Source organism: Pteropus alecto, unplaced genomic scaffold, assembly GCF_000325575.1.
Source record: "Pteropus alecto unplaced genomic scaffold, ASM32557v1 scaffold248, whole genome shotgun sequence".
Lineage (NCBI taxonomy): Eukaryota > Metazoa > Chordata > Mammalia > Chiroptera > Pteropodidae > Pteropus > Pteropus alecto.
Genome location: NW_006441067.1, coordinates 468,691 through 487,093, shown reverse-complemented (window position 1 = coordinate 487,093; position 18,403 = coordinate 468,691). Strand labels below are relative to the sequence as shown.

General features: G+C 36.9%; 1 protein-coding gene and 1 pseudogene across 12 annotated transcripts in view; one reads left to right on the top strand and one right to left on the bottom strand.

The window, feature by feature from the left end:
- The window catches only part of TAB3 (TGF-beta activated kinase 1 (MAP3K7) binding protein 3), a 54,647-nt gene that overhangs the window by 21,992 nt on the left and 14,252 nt on the right, over window positions 1-18,403 (top strand). For all 12 annotated transcript variants that reach the window (XR_001517498.2, XM_015594384.2, XM_015594381.2 and 9 more), the window contains 3 exons: window positions 7,524-7,715; window positions 11,472-12,930; window positions 13,831-13,991. Coding sequence is in view for 11 of the 12 variants with exons in the window: in XM_015594384.2 (XP_015449870.1) it covers window positions 7,614-7,715; window positions 11,472-12,930; window positions 13,831-13,991 (1,722 nt within the window). In the remaining variant the exon portion in view is untranslated. The remainder of the gene's footprint in view (window positions 1-7,523; window positions 7,716-11,471; window positions 12,931-13,830; window positions 13,992-18,403) is intronic.
- LOC112484956 lies at window positions 4,310-4,428 on the bottom strand (annotated as a pseudogene).

Sequence of the window (18,403 nt, the reverse complement as noted above, 5' to 3'; positions counted from 1 at the left end):
CCTGCCTTTTACCCTACAGAACCTGGTTTTTGTGGCTTCAGAACTGTGATTTATGCCTTCACTGTTCTTTCTTGATCTAGGGTTACTGCCAACACAGCTCCACAATCCACAGCTGTGGCCATCTGTGCTTTAGTGGGGGTGTTTCAAAGGTGTCTGAGGAGTTTGGTCACATCCTAGCCTAGCCAGTACAATTCTGATTCTGCTTGAGTCCTCTGCCTGATTTTAATGTGTCAAATCATCACTCATCACTTTATCATTGTATAAAAAACTAGCGTCCCATTATACCCCAAAGTCCATGTGTATTTTGCATAGTTGTTGCATACATTGATATACAATTGACCTTTGAACAACACAGGGGTTTAGGGATGCCAACCCCCATGAAGTCGAATATCTGTGTATAACTTTTGACTCTCCAAAAACTTAATTGCAGCAGTTGTCCTTCAGTATCTTTGGGGGATTGGTTCCAGGGACCCCTCCCCCAGATACCAAAATCTGCAGATGCTTAGTCTCTTATATAAAATGGCATTGAACAGTGCATACAGTCCACATTCCCAGTCAAAGAAAGATAAACAAACAAACAAACAAACAGTTTTTTGAATCGCAGTTGGTTGAATTTGCAGATGTAAAACCCGGGGATATGGAAGGCCAACTGTATGTTTATTGAAAAAAATCTGCGTAAGTGGCCTTGCACAATTCAAACCTGTGTAATTCAAGGGTCAACTGTATATGGACAGGAATAGATTGTGTTTTGAGTTGCATCATATCCAAATACTATATAACAGTGCCTCATTTTAGTTGTATTCTGTGGGATCAAATACAAAATACTATGTAGTACTTTACTGTAAAACTTTTAAGTGTATTTTAGGGAGACTGGCTCATCTTAAATTGGCTGGAATATTTTTTATTTGTAAAGTATCTGTTAGCTCAACCTCCTAGTGAACAGAAAGGAAATTGCTTTTTTAAAAGAAGTATTTTAACGTTTTATAATCACTGAGAAATTAAATTTGAGAGTGTTACACATTGTGAAATACTAAATGATTTTCCACGCCAGTTAGTGCTTATGTGAGTGAATGTACAGGGCCGACTGCTAACCACTATTAAGATTACATACATAATCCCTTAAGGAGAAGACATCTTTTAATCAATTCAGAGTCCTACTCATAGTGAAAAGTAGATCTACTATCAACCTTTTCAGATGGTAGCCATCTTTGTGGGTGTGTAAGTTCTTGGCTTCAATTTTAAAGATGCTTTTTAATGTTTGTTCAAAGGCAAGTATTCGTAACCGGTTTTTTAAACGGCAATTTCTTCCTTTTAGCTCTGCTGCTTTGTATGTCTTAAAACAGCTATTTGTGCAAGGATTCATTCCTCCCTTCTCAGTCTTCCACCTCCCACATACCTGTAACCCCCTATTTGGATGATAAACTGTTGGGAGTTTGCTGCCTTTTTTTCTCCCACCCAAAGAAGGGCACACATCATCACTCTATTGAGAATGTCCTTGATACCTGCCAATGACATAGTGGAAAGAACACAGACTTTGGAGAAGGCAGGCTTGTTATTTGAGTCACAATTCTGCTATATGCCCATTCTCCTTCATAGCTACCTTTCAGGGCATTGGTGGTTCAGTAAATGGTAGCTGATACTAATAGTGATAACATTAATGGTAACTTTGGCCTAGGTAGCACCCGATGGTCTTAAGGTTGACAAAGCTAGCTGAGAGCTAGTTGCTCCTAAGAGCTCTGAAGTATGCAGAGCCCAAGCTCTTGACAACGGAAATGTTTGTTGTTGTTGACCCTTGTCCCTTTTTCTTCCTTCTCATAAAAAGGCAACTGTATCACTTTATATTTTAAAGACTTGAAATTATGGTTGCGAAATGAATAAAACTATTCTTTGAAGCCAGTAGGAAAGCTTGAGTTAAGTCTTTGGGTGCTTCAGAAGCTCTTGATGATGAATAAATAGTCATCGAGTGTTTCTGAATATGGTTAGACCTGCAAGTACAGAAAAATCATTTCCTGTTACCATTTCTGTAAATACAAGCAGGTTTGTTTAGCTAATGTCATTCTTATCATTAAATTAAATGAATTTCACTTTTTTTCATTTCACCTAACAAAATATTCCTTGAACACCGAGTCTGTGCTAGGCCCTTCGCCTAGGTAATTAATTGTGTGCTCTCAAAGGAGATATTGAATTAGGGAATCTAGGAGTTTGACTTAGGTCTTAGCCTGTCATCTAAATAAAAATCCTGAAGCCTTAGAGCTATGTTGTCCAGTAAGGTAGTCACAGCAAACTACAGGTGGCTGCTGAGCCGTTGAAATGTGGCCAGTCTGAATTGAGAAGAAATATACTAGCTTATAAATGATTTTCATATTGATTGCATGTTATTTATGTGTCACTCATATGTCCTTGGATAAGTAACTTTTCTCATCTATAATATGAGTACCCATCTCATAGGATTAAATAATAGCACATTAAACAATTTACATAATACCCAACAAAGTAAATATTCTTATAAAAGTTGGTTGCAAGATACTGGAAAAATTTGCTTGAGATACATACACAAATCTGAAGCATTTTGTAATTTCCTTTTAAATTTAGGAACATGCATACCACAAGGGTATATTATATGTAGGATATTAATCAGAAAATAAAGCATTTGGTCAGAACTGAAAGGTTTCTTTGTGACAAAAATTTTCCATTTTCATAAAATTTGTATCGGTCAGCACATATACTTATGCAGAACATAGTAGAAGAAGCACATATTTTAGAATCACACACACGGGTTTTGAGTTCCAGCTCTGCAACTGAGAGCTTTATGACCTCAGGAAAGTTACTGAGGAATATTGGGGTAAATGATGTTTATATTGATTGTATGTTGAAACAATAGTATTTTTAATATATTGGGTTAAATGAAATATGTTAAAATTTCACCTTTTTCTAACCTTTCTTATTGTGGCTACTAGAACAGTTTAAGTGACTTGAATTTTTATTGGGCAGTGCTGCCTTAGAGCTTGAGTGTTCTGGCAAGGTAACTCATCTTGTTAGGACTCCCGTGACTAGTAAAATGGCAGATCGTGTTTGTTTTGGTCGAAAAGGTAGATAATTCAAACTCTGCTTCAGATAAAAAGTTAAATGAACACTAAGGAGTTTTCACATTTTAAATTAAAGCCCAGATTGTTAATCTGGTAGATTCTCAGCATTTCAGATTTGGGTGTTTTTAAAGGGGCAAACTAGAAAAATATACCCATTGATTGAGTAGCCTAACCTGTTTTTCTTTTTCCCTAAGCATTCACAAATCGTTCCACATGGGTGATCCCTGCCTGCCCAATAAAAGTGTGCAGGGGATAGGGGGTATGGTTCATCTATATATATACACATATATTTTATTTTATTAGCTAGTTCGTTTTAGTACAGTAAAACTGATTCTTTGTTATTTAACAAACATCTGAGCAGGTACTAGGTCAGGCTCTGGAAATGTGCTGAACAAGGCATAGCCCCTAATAGAACTATAGGCTTTCTGTTTGCTTTTCGTTTTGACATTTTATTTGGAAGTAATTCCAAACTTAGAGAGTTTGCAAAATTCTGTTGCAAGAATAAAAAAAGTAGAAAGAACACTGTATACCCTTTACCCAGATTCACCTATTCTTAACATTTTTTCCCCATTTGCTTTGCAGTTTGTTGCTTCTCTCTATGCACATGTATGTTCATGATATATATTTTTTCCCTGAATCATTTGGGAGTAAGTTACGTGCATCATGCCCTTTACCCCTAAATGCTTCATTGCCAGATTCCTAAAAATAGGGATATTCTCACATAACCACAGCACAGTTCTCAAGTCAGTAAACTTAGTAAATTCAATACATTTTAACATTGATAGAGAATACTTTCCTAATGTACCATCCACATTTTAGCTTTGTCAGTTGACTCATTCATTTCTTTTATAATGTTTTTCCCATTTAATATAGGATCCAGTCTAGGTTTTAGTTGTCCTGGCTCTACTTTAATCCATATTTTTTCAGCCTTAGTCTTTTATGGCATTGGCATTTTTAAGAAGTCATCTCATCCCCACCCCCTGCTTTTTTTTTTTTTTTAACAGAACATTTCTCACTTTGGGTTTGTCTATTTCTTCATGTTTAGTTTCAGGTTATGCATTCCTGACTGGAATACTATAAAGCAATATGTTCTCAGGGTATCACATTTGGAGGTGTACATCTGCCCCTCATTGGTGATGTTAATTTTGATCACAGTCACAGTGTTCGATTTATCCACAATATAGTTAAAATTTTCCCCCTTGAAACTTTTTTTTTTTTTTTAATGCCTACCGCCCTTGGTTTTTTTAGGTAGTCTCCCATCCAAGTACTAACCAGGCCCGAACCTGCTTAGCTTCCGAGATCAGATGAGATCGGGCACGTTTAGGGTGACATGGCTGTAGACGGAGAGACACTTTAAGATCATCTATATATCCTGTTCTTAATTTAGATTTCCCCCTTGATTTAACATCCATTGATTCTTAACTTGAGCAGTCTGGATAATGGCTGCAAAATGATGATTTTTCCAGCTCCAGCACTCCCTGCATGTTTACTAGTTGGATTCTACTATGAGCAAAAGTCCTCCTTTCTCCATTTATGTATATGTGTATTTAATTATTATTGATATGGACTCATGAGTTCCTCTTTTCTACAGGCCTATAATTCATTAGTGTCCTTAATTATTTTGGTGCTCAAATTGGCACAGATTTGGCCAGTAGGAGCCTCCTCAAGCTGACTTACAGGTCCTTATGACAAGCTCCCATCATTTTTTGAATACTTCCTCACTCTGGCGTAACAGCACATTCCAGATAGAACTATATAGTTTTGTATGAGAGATCTTAAGATACACAGGTGGCTTAAGTATAACGTGTTTGGTTTTCCTGTGGTAGCATCGCAGAGGGCCCTCTAGCCCAATATAGGAGGAGAGACATGGCAGTAGGACTAAGGTGGGATGGTGCTGGTGTCAGTAGGAGGTCCCACCAATACCGATATATATGGGATCTATCTGGGATCAATATTGAGAGAAGCAGGGAGGAGGGAGGAAGATAGAAAAGTGTCTCTGGCAAATAGAAGATCATGGGCTAATGCCCCGAGTAAAGGTGGCACAGGACACCCATGCACAGGATCACACATGGCTCTCTTTGGTTGGGATACAGAGTATAGGAAATATGATCAGATTTGCATCTTAGAAAACAATCTGGCTGTGACATGAAGAAAGGCAAGACAGGCAGGGAGAGCTGCAGGAAGCTGAAGAGAACAATATTTAGACATGCCCTGAATAATAGTAACTAATGCTTCCTGACTTATGACTGCCATTTAAATTCTTCTACCCTATTATTATTTTTGTTTTACAGATAAAGCTTCAGAGGTAAAGATTTTCTTAGAGACTACTAAATGGCAGAACCCGGGTGCAAACCATGACCCCCTTGTTTGCACAATGTTTAGTTGGTTGTGCAAGAATGGGAAGTCAGGGATCACACCCTGGTTTCTAGTTTTGTTAACTGAGTGGTCATATTCACGAAGAGAACAGAGCATTTGGGGAAGGGTTGTGATAAGGAGCTCCTTTTTGGACATACTGATATATTCGGGCATATCCATATGGTGCTGTGTATGTAGTATGCAGTTAGCTGTGTCTGGAGTCTTGGAGAGAGTATGATGTTTAAGATACCAGTTTGGGAATCATCAGCCTTTAACTGTTATTGAAACCTTAGTAATGGGTGTGATCACTGGGCAAAATAAAGTAAAATGAGAAGAGGCAGTTTAGGGCAAAACCCAGGGAAACAATGTGAAAAGAGATGGGAAGAAATGAAGCTAGTATGATGTCACAGAGGCTGAAAAAAAGGAAGCAACAATTAGTAGTGTCAGATGCTTCAGAGGTCAAGGGGCATAGGGCATATATCCAGAAGATATATCATCTGGATTTAGCAGCAGAGAATGTTTCTGTGGAACACTGAGATGAGCCAGATAGAACAGACTGAGGAATGAACTGTGGGGAGCAGAATAGTACAGGGTAGCCTGAAGGCCCATATATGTCCACATTGGAAGTTATCTGTATTCTTGACCCACATTTTACTTTTCCCTCATGTTCCTTAGACATCTTCTGTGTTGATGGTTGGAAGTCATTACAGAAGCCCCTAATAGCTCTTTTTCCCTGTGGTTAAGCAGAGCTTTATACATAGGGGCTCTGTGGCCACCCTGTAGATGCAGAATACGTAATTCTTGGCAATGTTGGCTCGAAAGGAAAAAGAGACAGCTAGACGCCCAGTAAAAAGTCAGCAGATTGCATGCAAAATGAAATTCTGTGTCTATATAAAAGTCAAATTAGAGATTGCATGGTATTTATTTATGTGCTTAATTAGAAACCAGAGGAAGTAATTCAGTATTTTCCTTAAATGCCTTTTATTTTAAAAATAGTCTCTGTACTCTATGTTGCCCCAAGTAATGATATGATTTAAAGTTCTGGGACCTATTTGCAAGAAATATGACCCTCCCTTCTAAGTGTGCTTTACACCTGTATCTAATAATCGTGGTTTCCACAAATCCTGTGAAGATGTGGGTATTTGCTTCTCATTCCTAAAAATATTTGACCATATAGTGAGTAAACACAGCAAAAATATTATGAGATGGTATGGTAATATGCTGTTTTTCCCCCCTTTTAAAAAATGGGAGATGTGGATCAAAAAGTGGATTGGTTAATAAACCCTTGATGCTGTCAGTTGATTTATGATTTCATTAATTATACTGCACTAGTTGCCTTATTTACATGAGTACTTAACTCGATTAGTGCTAGTAAGATTGGGGATCAGTTTCCACTGCTCAAACAGTTTCCTCTGCTCAAACTGTACTCCCACATCCTGCCATCTTAGCACCTGTGCCAATGGCATCAGAACTAAAAACCTAGGTAGGCAGATCTGGCTAGTGATGGTCCACCAGCATCTTTGAAAACAAAGGATTCTACATTTCCCTTTTGGTTTGCCCAGTTGTTTCATTTAGACATTGGGTTTCCTATACTCAGACTTCAAATTAAAACCTTTTGGCTCCAGAGTATGGGGAGAATGTAAAGACAAACAGGACAAGTGTGCTTTTATTGGTGTTGTTATCAAGTCCTTGTTTCTTTATTTTATTATTGGACATCAAAGTAATTGCTCTGCTTTAGAGTAGTGATGTGACAACCTTGGGAAAACATGAGTGATTATACATAAGTAGAATTTCTCAAGGCTAGAAAAAAATGGTTGTAAATAATAATACTCTGTATTTTTAATCTGGTGGTTTATTTTTTTAAGCACTAAAATAAAACTGAAGTTTTTTTTGTTTATTTCTAAACTGGTGATTGGCTATATTATATCAGAAAAGTCTGGTTAAGTTGAATTTGTCAATTTTCCAACTTTGGAATTGGGTATTCTTATTTTAGATCTCTCCATTTTAATAGAGTAATAGTTTCTGTTTGAATCAAGTGAAATATGTAATTAAATTTAACCATACTTTAATTTCTTTTAATAGAAAATGACTGTGGTGTTGGAAGATTATTACTATTGGAAGGCCGGTTAGCATCCATTTCCTAAGAGAAACTTGACCACCATTTGCTCTGGCATGGCGCATAGCAGTCCACAGCTTGACATGCAGGTTCTCCATGACCTCCGACAACGTTTCCCTGAAATTCCAGAGGGTGTGGTGTCTCAGTGCATGTTACAGGTAGATTATCCACCGATCACACTGATACTAAATTAACTTACAGTTTTCCTTATTAGATCTGGCTTTGTGTTGTGATAATTAGAACTCGGTTAAATTTTCTTGTGTATGAGGGAAAGGGTGATGTTTAGAGCAGGATTTCTCAACCTTGGTGCTGTCAACATTTTGGGCTGGATAATTTGTTGTGTGGAGGTCTGCTTTGTGCATTATAGGGTGTTTAGCAGTATCCTTGGCCTCCACCCACTAGATGCCAATAGCATCTCCACACTTGTGACAGCTAAAAATATTTCCAGACAGTGCCTAATGTCCCATGGAAGGTGAAATCTACCCTCTGGAGAACCACTGATTTAGAGAAAAAAGTAAATGTAGCAAAAAGGGGGAAAAATTCTCACATTTCACTTAAATTGTTTTGGGTGTGTCATCAGTCCCTAAATCCTTGGAATTTGAATTTTGAATCTCAAATTTATCACTATAACTTCTTAGATTGTATACTTTAGAGCCTATTTTTAAAAGTTTGTAGAGTCCACTCCCTTTCTTACTGATTTTCTACTTAGTAAATGCTTACTATGTATACATGTCTAATTTTAAGTAAAAGGCCACTTTATTTATATTTCTTTAGTTATCTTCTATTGAAATAAATCATCTCTTATAGAGAATGTATCTTCCCACTCAAGGAGCAACAGAAATAGGCCTAGCCCGCCCTTTATTGACTTTTGCATCATCCTTCATGGAATCTTGGTGTGTGTGGAGTTAAAGCATTTCCCTATTTAGTTGACTTTTGGGAGCAGCACTTCTGTCCTGGCCTCCTGGACCTCCTCACACAATCAGTTCAAACTCTACCTTACTGCATAATACGCAGTCTCCTCTTTACTGCAGTGTGACCAGCTCAAGATATAGCCTAAGCCTATATACAGTTGAGGTTCATTACAAGTAGAGAGACTCACAGAACAAAAGTGGTACCAGAGGTGCTTCCTTCGTTTGCAAGCTCTTCTACTAGGTCTAGTCCTTTGGGCTTATGATTTTAGTGTTATAGTTTGTCTTTTTTTCTAACACACATTGCTGATCTGAATTTCTGCCCACTGGAGTAAAACCAGCCATAAGAAGCTCTGGTGTAAAATCACTTCCTAGCAGTCACCTTCTTCACTTATCCTAAGGCCAGCCCCACCTACCTCTGACCTTTTTTATTTTATTTATGACCTGTATTTTTTTCATGGCTTAGTATCTTCATCTCACTAAACTGAATGAATGGAACTGTAAATTCAACTCAATGAACATTTGTTGATAACTTACACTGTCCTTAGTTTTTTATTTTGTTCCTCTGGGATTAAGAGTTTATTGGTATGGAACTTACCACCTACTGGGTCTGGCAGGTTTCTCTGTTTGCATTAAAATATAAGACTCAGTAGTTTACATTTCATAGAAAAGTTTTACAGCCTCTCTGCAGGTTTACTCTTTAGGAGTATGATGTTTTTTTTGTCTTGGTTTTTTTCAAGTGTTCATGTTCATAAATGTCTTCCTAAAAATTCTGGCCTCCTTAAACAATTTCGATTTCTTTAAGTATTTTTCAAATTTACTGTCTGATGAATTTTTAATCTTTTTTTTTTTCTTTTTAAGACATTAGCAGGTCAGATTGACATTTGAATCTATTCTGGTGGTATTTAAAAACACTTCTGTAAAGATAATCTTAAATGTCTTATTATTTGTGGTTTAAAATTTTTCTTAGGAAAATTTACTCACCTTGTTCCTGTAGACGTATTTCAAATAGGCTGACGAATCCAATTTTTTATCATTTTGAATTTGGATCTTTTTTGCAACAATGCTAATTAGGCTACCTAATTCAGTGTAGAAAACATGAAATTTCAGGATCATTAATAAAAATGTCAAAGAGTAACGTGTCCATGACTGCTTTAGGTTTCAAATATTATCAGATGTAGGTGTTATGATTAGCTGGACTTCAGGTGATTCTCCACTTCAGGTAATTATTTTATAATTTGGTTGTAATTTCAATGTGGTCCTGGGAGACGAACCCTGCTTTTACCTAGTCAACTATCTTCCAAAAGGTCTAGGTTTCAAATAAAACTCACTAGTTTTCTTTCCTTAATCCATAGGTTTATAAAACACTTGAAGGAGATACTATTTTTTTCCATCAGTGACATTTTCTAGTTGGCAAATTTGTTTAATATCTAACTTCTCTCCCTTGATCAGCATGATTTCCAAGAAAGATAAGAAAAAAACAAATTTGAGTTCTGATTATTTTCTTCTTAAATTTCTGTTTCTGTGGCTTAAAGTATTTTTAAATTATTTGAGTATCAAAAATTTTATATAAGGAAAAGGATAAAAGTTATCTATGGAGTTTTGATAATGCCCATTCTTTAAATTCCTGAGAATTCATTTTGCAGATGTTTGCTTGACCGAATCTTCTTTTACTTCCTAAAGCTTTCAGTATGGTAATGTACTTTTGGCTTAACATCCTCTCCCTTGAAATTCCTATTGTGATGGAAAGAGCACTGGAAGGCAGGAGACCAAGAATCTAGACAGCTCTCTAGTTAACTAGTTAAGTGCTTGTTGTCAAGCCACATCACTTCCCAGGCATCTCTTTCCTTATCTGATTTGTGTTGGAGTGGATGAACCCTAATAGTTCTCCCATCTATAAAACTGTGGCACTGTATGTCCTGTTTTAGGTTTAACTTTATTTGCCTCTCCACAGAAGTGTAGTGTTTCTTTTTTATATAAAATGTACTTTTCCTTAAAATAAATATAATAAAATAAAAATATGGTCATGTGTACGTATGTGCACATCTGTATGTATATTTATGAACTATAGAGGTCAGGATAATTAAATTTAATAGGTGATTTCAAAGACGATGACCAATAGTGTTTTTAGGCTAATAAAATAGTTCTGAATTCTGTATTTTAATGGAAAACTACCTTATATTTTGTAATTTTTAAAAGAATGAACCTGTTATTAGTTTGATTACTGCCAATTTATCTTTTTGTGTGTGTAGAACTCAAAAATTCAAATTCTTAAATGATTTTGAAAGTTTACCAAGCCTACCTTTTGTAGGGTGACAACTTGAGGCTGTAGGAGAGTGAATGAATTTCATTAAGGCATTCTAGACCTGCTTTTATGTTATATTACTGTAACTTTGGCAAAGTCATGCAATCATAGACTTTTTAAACTTGTTTAGCTTCATCTTTCATAATGATAGACAGTTGAAGTTATATAGTGTAAAAGTGAAGGCTGCTTTAGAATTTTTATTGTTTTGACTAGGAATTCTAATATAATTTTTTTCTGCTTTTGTGGTTTCAGTGCCTTTTGAAAACTAAAGCATGGTTATTTTCATGTTTATCAGTTTAAATGTTAATGATGGCTATTACTTATACTTGTATATTGCAGCAATTGTGGTGAATCCAAGATTAACCCAACATTTTAATTTGTTGAGATGCAACAAGTATAAAATGAGTCCTGGATTTGGAGTCAGAAAAGTTGGGGTTGAGTCACAATGTTCATTAGTAGGTACTGTACATTTCTGTAGCAGTAGCAGTAGCAGTAGTACTAGTCATGTGAGCTAAATGTCTGTAAAATAATATGAATCACTGGAGATACCTCCTTTTCAGGATAGATGACCACGAAGCTTTTTGTGTTTAAAATACTGTGTTCTCTGCTTATTCTATGACAATATGACAGTCATATTTGCACAAAACTGGCAAAGCTTGACTTCCATTTTGCTAACGTTATTTTACCATTTCCTCCCCTAGAATAACAATAATCTTGAAGCCTGTTGCCGAGCCCTTTCCCAGGAGAGTTGCAAATACTTGTATATGGAATACCATAGTCCAGATGACAACAGGATGAATAGAAATCGCCTTTTGCATATTAACCTGGGTATCCATTCTCCTGGTAGCTACCACCTAGGAGATGGAGCACAACTTAATGGTGGCCGAACACTGGTACATAGCTCAAGTGATGGACATATCGATCCACAGCATGCAGCAGGGAAACAGCTGATATGTTTAGTTCAGGAACCACACTCAGCTCCAGCTATTGTGGCTGCTACTCCCAACTACAATCCATTTTTTATGAATGAACAGAACAGAAGTGCAGCTACTCCTCCTTCACAGCCACCTCAACAGCCATCTTCCATGCAAACGGGAATGAATCCTTCTGTTATGCAAGGGCCTTCACCACCACAGCCGCCACCTCCTTCATACATGCACATACCTCGGTATAGTACAAATCCAATTACTGTTACAGTATCCCAAAACCTCCCTTCGGGACAGACTATACCAAGAGCTTTACAAATTCTTCCACAAATTCCAAGTAATCTCTATGGGTCTCCTGGTTCTATTTATATTAGACCAACATCTCAGAGTTCATCAGGAAGACAAACTCCTCAGAATACGTCATGGCAGTCCTCACCACAGGGCCCAGTGCCTCATTATAGCCAACGTCCTTTACCTATTTATACACATCAACAGAGCTATCAACCTTCTCAGTATTCTCCCAAACAACAACAGATCCCTCAACCTGCTTACCATTCGCCACCTCCTTCTCAATGTCCTTCACCCTTCAGCTCTCCACAGCATCAAATGCAGCCTTGCCAGTTGGGCCACCCGAGTTCCCACGTCTTCATGCCACCTAGCCCTTCAACTACTCCACCCCATCTATATCAACAAGGACCTCTCTATCAGACACAGGGAAGCCATTCAGTAGCCTATCTCCCATACACAACATCTAGCTTACCCAAAGGATCCATGAAGAAGATAGAAATTACAGTCGAACCCTCTCAAAGACCTGGGACAGCAATTAATAGGAGTCCTTCACCTATCAGTAATCAGCCGTCTCCACGGAATCAGCACTCACTGTACACAGCCACCACTCCACCTTCAAATTCTCCTTCAAGAGGGCTATCCGGTCAACCAAAACCTCCATTTAGTGTTAATCCTGTGTATATTACTTATACACAGCCAACTGGACCTTCATGCGCTCCATCACCGTCTCCTCTGGTGATACCAAACCCAACTACAGTTTTTAAAATTACCGTAGGCCGAGCAATGGCTGAAAATCTTTTAAATTTAGTGGACCAAGAAGAACGTTCTGCAGCCCCAGAACCTATTCAGCCCATTTCAGTGATACCAGGTTCTGGGGGAGAAAAGGGAAGCCATAGATATCAGAGGAGTTCCAGTTCTGGATCAGATGACTATGCCTATACCCAAGGTAATTTTAGCCCTTTTATGACATTTAATCTTTGTAGTGGGGTGGCTCTCATTTAAAATAATTTATATTAGCTGTTTAGTTATTGCCATTAAGAATAGGGTCAGTACTTGAGAGTCATCTATAGACTTTCTTTTAAAATATGAAAATGTAAGCATGTAATAGTGACCTAATAAGACATATTTTTTAAGGAAGAACATTTATTGGGGGAAAAATATAAATGAAAGTGTCAAAAAATACAAAGTACAATGCTCGCTTCGGCAGCACATATACTAAAATTGGAATGAAAAATACAAAGTACAGAGTGGGAAAGAGATTCATACATGGTGGACTAAAGTTCATCTAGGTGAGAAAACTAGAATCTTTTCTGAAGAAGATGGCCTGAAGGATATAAATTACTTATACATTACTTTATAAATATCATATCCTTCAGGTCATTACTGGTTTACTTTTATAAATGTCATCATAAAAAGTGAGATCGGTAATGAAGAACATTGTTACAACAAACTAAATATAAAGGAGAATAGTTTTTTCAAAGTCTGTTCAGATTGTTTCAGGATATCTGAGAATTTAGTGCTCTTTTAGTATCTAAGAAGGGAGGTAATTACGATTGTAATTGAATATGCCTTGCGTTGAACCTGTTAGAAACAGGCAGATATAGTTAAAAAGAATCTTAGGGAAACTAAGGACAACAGAACAAGAGGGATGGATAGAATGATGTCATTTCGGCAGCAGTTACAAGAGCTAAATTAAAGCAGATATAGAGGCAGAATAGCATTAGACAGTAAATGCCAACTCAAGTTGGATGACAGGGATTTTATACTGATTAGCAATGAGTATAGAAATTTTCTGGTTACTTGTTCAATGTTATTCTCTGCAATAACTTTATCTGTAATGCTATAGCCTTGCTGTTACATCAGCGAGCAAGGATGGAGAGGTTAGCAAAGCAATTGAAACATGAGAAAGAGGTCCTAGAGCGGTTGAAGGCTGAAGTTAACAGTATGGAGCATGACCTGATGCAGAGACGGCTCAGAAGGGTCAGCTGCACCACTTCGATCCCAACGGTAAGTGGTCTGTTGGGATGTGTAGCTAGGAAGCCACGTGGGGACGCTGGCTGTCTAGGACGTTTGTTTTTAAGTTCTGTTTCTTCTGGCCAAGTTCTTTTTCTTTGTTAAACAATGGATGAAGGACTCTTACCTTCAGTAGTTCTCATAAAAATAATTTGATGCTTTTTTTTTTCCACATGTGAATTCTGCAGACTCATCAATCAGTATTTTCAAATACTGACAATTACAATCAAGCTATAGCATCTCATTTATAAATTGCTTTTTGTCAAAATAGAAATGAAAAGTGTACCGTGACCAAATATCTTATAAATTGTTCTCATTCTTCTAAGCATATTGTATGTATTTTTCCAAACACTTAAAAAAAATTGTTTCTAAGTACATCAATTCACATGAGCTACATATGAAATCAGTATGAATTTTGAGCGTTGACTGACTACAGACTATTATAAGGCAGAGCAATTTCGTAAAGTATAAGTAATTGTAGAAACTAAGATAACAGTATTGGCATGGTCCTAACAGGAACTGCTCTAATGAAAATATTGGGATAATATATTTTAATATGTCGGTTAATATTCATGAGTTCTAAAATCTTGTGATATCACAAGCTTTCTTGTATCCAACCTGTTGCTTCACCTTTTAACATTCAGTCAATGAGCATATTTTACAGTTTACGACCGCGGTCTGATGCTAGATGCTTAGCTAGTGGGAGAAATAGATCCATCAACAGATAACTGTAATACAGTGGGCTAAGTGCTCCATATGCTCGCAGTTAATGACAGAACTCGTACATCAACTAGTTTCTGTATATACTCAGTGCACTTCTCTGCTCTCTCACATTCCTACTGCTGGAATGCCCTTCAAAAGCTGTGTGTATAAATCCTGTCTGTCCTTCAGGACTCAACTCAATCTCTGCTTTTTCCACAGAGCCATTCCTTATTTTCTTAACCTCTGTAAACTAAGGGTAATCTCTCTCTGAATTTACAAGTTTCAAGAAGTGGGCATATATGTCAGGCCTTTTGCAAACAGCATGTCTGCAGCTGTGCTCTCATAGAAAAGGTTTTAACTGAGGTTAATGGCTTCAGAGGAGATCTGTGAATCCCTGAAATTATATGCAGAGTTTCATATGTGTTTATATGGGAAGCAGGCCTATAGCTTTCGTCTGAGTTTTATAAGGTTATTAGATTGAAGGAAAAAAGGGTGAGGTTTTATAAGGTTATTAGATTGAAGGAAAAAAGGGTGAGGAACCAGTGCCCTAAACAGTGTAGTGTTGCCGTATAGGCAGAGAGGAAAGGGGAGGCATTTTAGAAGGGAAACAGACATGAGGTAATGAAGGCTTGAAGTCAAGACCTTCAGGAGGCAGCAATTACAGTTCCCTAGCTTAAGCTGAGATTTCTGATGTCTTAACAGGTTAATGTGCATAGGGAGAGTGGGGCTTAGACCTTGAACAGTCGGTTGACATATTTGAACTTTATTTTACTGGTCATGGGGAACCAGTGGATGTTTTTGAGTTTATTGAGGAATGTGCATACTTAATGAAATTTTAAAAATTTGAAAAGTATTGATTAAATTCCTAAGTATAGTAGATATTAGAAGTGAGAAGGGAGAGTATTAAAACACCTGGGAGGTAATATTTCTGCCTCATTTCCCACTTGAAATCTGTTGACATTCGGTATTATAAAGTTTCACGTGTACAGTACGTGGTTAGACATTTATATAATTTACGAAGTGACTCCCCCGATTAGTCTAGTAGTACCCACCTGGCACTATACATAGTTATTTTAATATTATTGACTATATTCTCTATGCTGTACTCTACATCCCTGTGACTTTTAACTACCAATTTATACTCCTTCATTCCTTCTCTTTTTTCACTCAGTCTTCCATACTCCCTCCCATCTGGCAATCACCAGTTTGTTCTCTGTTATCTGTAAGTCTGTTTTTCTCACTTGACATCTCAGTTGAATTCTGTGATGAGGGGAGATACTGAAAAATGTAACTCATGGGAAACCACCTTTGGTGGTTGGGCACTTTGGAATCCTTTAGGTTTTTGTAGAGCATAAAAACATTTTCTTAGCATACAAGTTATTTTCACTAACATAACCAATCATATAAACTTTGATTAGCAGTCTCTTGCTGTGTGATAACCCCTGCTAAATAAAGCCCTATTTTTCTTGTTGGAAGTAGAGAACTAATGTAGCATAGGTTAGTGCTTCAAAAACCCCCAAATTTTAGATGAAAGCTTTTATCGATGAGACTTCCTTAGAAAAAGAAAAAAAGGGAAGTTAGTGAAATTGCTGCCCTGGGATGTAATTTTTAATTTTTTATATTGAGAATTTGAAAGATACATAAAATAGGCAAAATAATATAACGAACCCCCATAGAGCCATCATCACCCAGCTTCAGAAATGGGTAGCTTACGTGGTGATATTTGAGATGAGAAATTTGAGTGTACGATTTCTATGTATGTCTGCTGCCAGGCCTAGAGTAAGATGGAGGACTATTAGAAGTACATGGCCAAGAGACAGTAATGGTTAAGACAGTGAGCTCTCAATTCAGGTGTGAATTTGAATTCTACTTCTGTTATTTATGTGTCACTCATATGTCCTTGGATAAGTAACTTTTCTCATCTATAATATGAGTACCTATCTCATGGGATTTTTGTTAGGATTAAATAATAGCACATTAAACAGATTACATAATACCCAACAAAGAGTAAATATTCTTATAAAGGTTGGTTGCAAGATATTGGAAAAATCTGCTTGAGATACATACACAAATCTGAAGCATTTTGTAATTTCCTTTTAAATTTAGGAACATGCATAACACAAGGGTATATTATATGTAGGATATTAATCAGATAATAAAGCATTTAGTCAGAATTCTCTTTTTGTTCATAGAGGCTCATTTGAGGCCCCATGACATAGTTGAAAGAGTGCCTACATAGGCTTTGCACTCGCTGGTTATATTTAACTTCTCTGCAGTTGATGTACTTTTTTATGAACAGGGGACATTCTAATGTTGTCAAGGTAAAGAGACAATGTAAAGTGCCCAGCTTGTTGTAGGTGCTCAAAAACTGACTATCCTTATCATTGTCCCACTCTTACAGGATTACGCAATATAGAGAATTAGCTTTTTATTTGCTACTAAGCTCATATTGATTGGTACCTTCAAGTTTTCAGACAAATTAATTTCTTATCAAGCAGTATATAAAAAATTGCATTCTAGTCTCATTAGGCACACACATTTCTATGCAATTTTTTATACACTGCTGTGTGTGCAGTTGCAGAAATAAGAGCAGTGAAATAATCTTTCTAAGGAGGGCAGAAACATGAGATGCATGACTGCCATGATTTTTCCTAATCTGTTTGCCAAGGGTATTCAGTGCTGTGGAAAATGTTAAAGAGATCTGTATGTAAAAAGATACATGTATATATGCCTATGAACCTATATTTGTGTGTGTGTGACAGAGAGAGAAGAGATAATATAAGGCAGTAAATCAGAAGTGCTGGCCAGCTGAATGGTAGTGATATTAAGTACTTTTAAGAGTTCTGAGATAGAAATGTTAGTTTTTTGCTGGTGGGTTCAAAGATGAGACAGTTTCAGTGGAGGAGGGGGAAATTTAAATTATACCTTGAAGGATAAATTAGATTTTAATAAGCAGAGAGCTGCCAATTACCCCCTCCCCCAAGTTTTTCCTCCCATTCATCTTGTTCTGACTAATTGGGTTTTTGGACTAACCCACACCTTTGAGTCCCAGATGCATAATTAGGGCTAAGCCACCAAAGAACATCAGTGTTCTTTGACCTTGGTCTCTGTGAGACAACTTCTTAAAGTGCTTAAACAGTTGACATAAGGTGTTTGCTACCTTTTGACAAAAGCTTAGAATTTTTCACTTCACAATGTCAGATATAAAAATCCTGGTATTTTACAAACAACTGTAAATCACTCACAGCCAATCTTAAAACCCCTTCTCCATGAAAAACTACTTTTTGATAAATGGAAGTAACTTTTCGGAAACAGCTTAGAATCTTATAGATAAACTGTTTAGTGAGTTCCAGTAGTTCTACCATCTTTGGAAATGAGCCTGTTGAGAGCTTTTTTTTTTTTATTGTTATAAGCAAATGTGTATGTAGTAGCCTCTCGACTATAAAGTGTATTATAATATTTCCGTACTTAGTTACAGAACTTAGCTATTCAGAGATACTGTGGCTGAACCGTGTCCCGCCCCCCCAATATGTAGAGGGATCCAGCTCCTTTAGGTGCTTGGCTTTCCCAATACAATTCTACAAAGAAAATAGGTTCTTTCACATATTCCTAGGAAGACAGCATCACTCTCTGAAAACCTCAGACAGGTGCTTTATCTTTAATATAAATGCTCAGGTATGTTTTTTTAATATGGCCTGGTAGAC